General features: G+C 33.8%; 1 protein-coding gene across 1 annotated transcript; it reads right to left on the reverse strand.

Annotated features, from left to right (window-relative positions):
- Positions 1-482: 482 nt before the first annotated feature.
- Positions 483-1,932, reverse strand: LOC145109376 (fatty acid elongase 3-like). The gene has a single exon (XM_079046512.1). The coding sequence runs from the start codon at positions 1,776-1,778 to the stop codon at positions 849-851; it is 930 nt and encodes a 309-aa protein (XP_078902638.1). The 5' UTR covers positions 1,779-1,932; the 3' UTR covers positions 483-848.
- Between the last annotated feature and the right edge of the window lie 2,804 nt (positions 1,933-4,736).

Genomic DNA, 4,736 nt, shown 5'->3' on the forward strand with positions numbered 1-4,736 from the left:
CGTAACAAATGACTGAATATTTGTGATGCCATATAACTTTTTTGAACACGTGGTGGTGGAGGTTAATCATGTTGTCGTTAAAGATCAGAGGGAGAGAAAGGGTGGTCGTTAGCCAGAAGTTAGGGTTGCAACCGATAAGGTAAGAATAGAAGAGATAATGAGAAGGTTTAGGAGGATTGCTCAAATACCAATATAAGGAACGTCCTCCCTTAAAAATCCTTCATTCAACATATCAAAATTATATATACAATGTATCTCATGCCAAGGCTTATACAAAAGATAAATAGACCAAACCTAATACAAACATACACACGAATACAAACACACAATATACTAATAGTCACACAAGATGCAACACAAATTTACCGGGCTAAAATTCACCATAATTGTGTGATGAGATTCATAAAAATTTATGTGTTTATTTATTGAATATAATTAAAAGATACCAAAATTTTTGCACGTTTATATGGGACAACAGAAAGTCACACCAAACACCTTTTTTCCTGTATTTGCTACACCAAAATACCATTACCATTAATGTAGTATACAGTATACACATTCTGAATTACATTAAACATTTGTACTCGTAAAATATTACAAAAATACAAGAATTTTGACCGTTTTTTGAGTCTTAAATACATTCTAGTGTCACTAAATACTATATTATTATACACCTTTTCCCTTTCTTTCATAATTGTAGTTTATACACATTATTGATTATTATTGTGGTGGAAGTTTTTATTATTTTATATTATTTATCACCACCCCCCTAAAAATACTAAAACTAAAATAAATAAAAAAGTTTTAATGACAAAAAATTTGGCCACTGTCCATTGTCCACTCACCTTTCAAATATTTTTGTCTTTATAGTCGCTACGACCAATTCGATTGGTTTCCCTGGCAGCAGAAACTGTATTCGCTTTTCCATCGACGTCATCACGGTGGTCCGGCGACAACGCCGCCTTCTTCCTCCGCTGCTTCAGATGACTGTTGACATAGAAATTCAAGAAAAGTAGCAAAATTGCGACGTTGAGCACCGAATTAATCCCCCATGCGCCGATTCCATTGCACCCACCTTTATTCAAGTGGAGAAGAAGAACTCCGACATGGCAGACGATGTTGCAAGCAAGCAGAACCATCTGACAATTGATGACGAACGGGAAACAAGCGCTCCGGAGGCCAATCGCCGTCCAGAATCGGTACCCGTACACGACGGAGTAAATAGAGGTTGTTAACAAAATTCCAAGGATTTGAAACGATTGGGAGAATTCAAGCCATAGAAACGACATGAGGATGAGGATTGAGTGGTTGAACAGGCGGAAAAATGAGAGGTTCCGGCGGCGGAGAATGGCGAAGAATGTTCGGAAAGTATGGAGGAAACGGGTCAAGTAAAAGATATACGACCAAAAAAAGACCCGACCCGACGGACGCGTACCTAACGGAAAACACAGAAACCATTGAAAAGGCGTGGTCTTGGTCCGTCGCCAGAACCACCGAGTGTCACGGATCTCCGCCGCCGCTGAGAAAAGAATTCCGGTGAAGATTGTGAGGGAGATGAGGGCCATGAAAAGCGAGTGTAGAGCGGGGATTGGGCCGAGAGGTACAGGGCGACGGCGGTAGTACAGGAGGAGGTGGAGGAGGAGTGCAAGGAGGAGATAGGCGGAGATGGAGGTGAAGAGGAAAGACCAGGTGGAGCCCCATGATTCGGTGTGGCTCCACCTGAATTTGACTATGGTGGGGTGTTCCGATAGGTAATAAATAAGTGTTTGTTGGGTCATCGTCGTGATGATCGTTGACCCTTGGTCGGAACACCGATCAACCGTGGTGGCCGGCGGTGTTTCAAGAACGTATATAGAAACGATAGAGAAGGTAAAGGGCCATGAGGAGGGGTTAAGGTGGTTCTGGTATAAAAGAAAGCTTAATTTGACTGGTTCTTATTTATTTGGGGATGGAATTTTGTATGGTTTTTGATTTTTAAACAAAATCCACAAGAAAATAAAATAAAGAAACGTTTATTGTATAAAAAGATTATATTATTTTTGTTTCAAAGATAATATATAATATTAAATATAATAAAGATGCACCTACGTAACGCATTGGGCACGTTTTCAAAATTGTAGGGTAATTTCTACATAATTTAAACATTAATGTTTTTAAAAATGTTGTATATTTGTTATAAATAAATAATTTTATTAAATCTAAAATAAAACATAATGGTTGTAGTATTAAATTTTTATTAAAAATCAATAAAATATAAAGATCGATATCACGAATTCACGATGTGCACAAAATGGTCTACGTCAAAAAGTTCCATTAATCATGAAAATTGGAAAAAAAACACAATTGGGTAGGAATACAATGGGGCATTATATCTCATTTTAATCACGAATATCTTTTATATGACGGATGCTAAAATAGTATATATCGACTTGCTTCATTGGTTGGCCCGCAATTAAATTTATGAACTTTATATACTATTCCATTCAAATATCACAAATTCTTTGTTTTTGGAACAATAGTCACACATATTTAGAAAAAATATAAGAAATTTTGTATTCTTAAAAGAAAGGTATTTGTATATGAATAAGTCTTTGAGAATAGAGATATCTTCCATGTGGCACCAACTTTCTTTTTTCTATTAAATTTAAGAAAAATGTCCAATAAACTTTAAATATTTTAGTCTAGTTTATGAAAACAATCTCAAATTAAATATTATTCATAGAAAAACATAAAATACTATCTAAAATTCCAAAAAAATATTTTTTTCGTTAGTTTCCTAGATTTAACGGGCATCATGTCCTTTTCAATTAATTATATTAAAATATAATGAGTTTTTTTTAAAGATTATCCTATTTTAACTATTAACCAAAATATTATAATTTTTCTGAAGATCACCCTTTGACCCTTTGAATTAATGCATATTATATATATATATATATATATATATATATATATATATATATATATATATATATATATATATTAAATCCAAAGGAGCTTAGGAATAATACTTTTTTAGGTTTTAGGTTTCTGCCACAAAAGTTTGCTGAATTTGACACTTTTAGTCCCTAAAGTGAAAATTTTTACATTTTTGCCTTTTGATTAAGTTTTTGTACCTTAAGGTTTTTGCCACAAATCTTTAATGACTTTGACACTTTAGTCCTTGCAGTCAAAGGTTTTACATTTTGGTGTTTTTGCCACAAATCTTTAATGAATTTGACACTTTTCGTCCTTATAGTCAAAACTTTTACATTTTGACATAAAAAACACAAAAAAGCTCCCTACAAATGTTTAGTGAATTTGACACTTTTAGTCCTTAAAGTGAAAACTTTTACAATTTTGTGTTTTGATTAAGTTTTTGTGCTTTTAGGGTTTTACCACAAATCTTTAGTAACTTTGACACTTTTCGTCCTTGCAGTGAAAAGTTTTATATTTTGGTGTTTTTGCCACAAATCTTTAATGAATTTGACACTTTTCGTCCTTATAGTCAAAACTTTTACATTTTGACATAAAAAACACAAAAAACCTCCTTTAGAATTTTGCCACCATATTTTTTCAACTTTGGCAACTTTCATATTATTGCCACAACATTTTTGGATTTTCTCCACCAGTGTCCCTTCTTTTGGTTGTCGTACACTTTGGACATCTAATTTTAGGGGTTGTCGACATTCTCTCCTATTTGCGGTGATTTGCACTTTCAGCACGTATTTTTTAAAGTTTGCCGATTTTCCCCATATTACCCCAAAAGCGGCGTAGCCGCGAGTTCTTGGCTAGTTATTATTAACAAATAAATATAATTCATATTTTTATTACACACAAAGGAAGTGTAACATACACGTTTTGAAATCGTGTTTTAAGTAAATAATATTATGAAATATTATGTGATATTGAGTATTGAGTTCTAACAGATAGTTTTACTTGATATAAGGTAAAACTATGTTTAGAATCACTCGGAAAATATTGAAAGTATTATGAGATTCCAATTAAAAGTTAAAATATCGAAATTTAACGAAAAATATAAAATTTGAAATAAGTAAAATTTTATTATTGAAAGTTGTAGAGAATCTAGTTAGAAACATTTAGGCGAAAATCTCATCGAAATCCGAGTTATAACGAAGAAGTTATGACAAATCGAAGATCCGCGACAAAACCGGCACGGTGCCGAATGACGTAAAAAGTGAGTTTTTGATAAACTACTTTTTAGCCTTAGTGATCTAAATGAAAGTCGTAGTATTCGTTAAATCGAGAATTTTGGTAAAAAGAACGCCGAAATCTGACTTCGTATGAGAAGTTATGATTTTTCTAAGTTTCAGCTTATAGTAGACAACTAAAAACTCGAATTTTAGATCGAGTGATTTTTAGCCGACACAACCTAAACGAGAATCGAAGGTCTCGTCAATAGTAGTACAACGGTAAAAAGTCTGACGAAAACAGACGTTAGATGAAGAAGTTATGAATTTTTAACGGATTTTCCTGTCCCGGTCTGTTAAAAATAATAATATTAAAAATAAGGTCAAAATTAGCCGACGAAGTCTAAACGAAAGTCGTAGAGCATAATTTTCCCTAAACGTGCATATAAAGAACGTCAAAAACGGAGCCCGTATGCGAAAGTTATGGATTTTAGAAGAATTGGGTGCAATTTTCGAGAAAATTCGCATGGAATGGAGCTGGTCACGTGATCCTCGCATGCTTACCTCGTGCCCGAATCGTGTGTCGCATGATGATTCGACCGAGGA

The sequence above is a fragment of the Lactuca virosa genome, chromosome 4 (genome assembly GCF_052849685.1).
Source record: "Lactuca virosa cultivar CGN04683 chromosome 4, Lactuca_virosa_CGN04683_v6, whole genome shotgun sequence".
Lineage (NCBI taxonomy): Eukaryota > Viridiplantae > Streptophyta > Magnoliopsida > Asterales > Asteraceae > Lactuca > Lactuca virosa.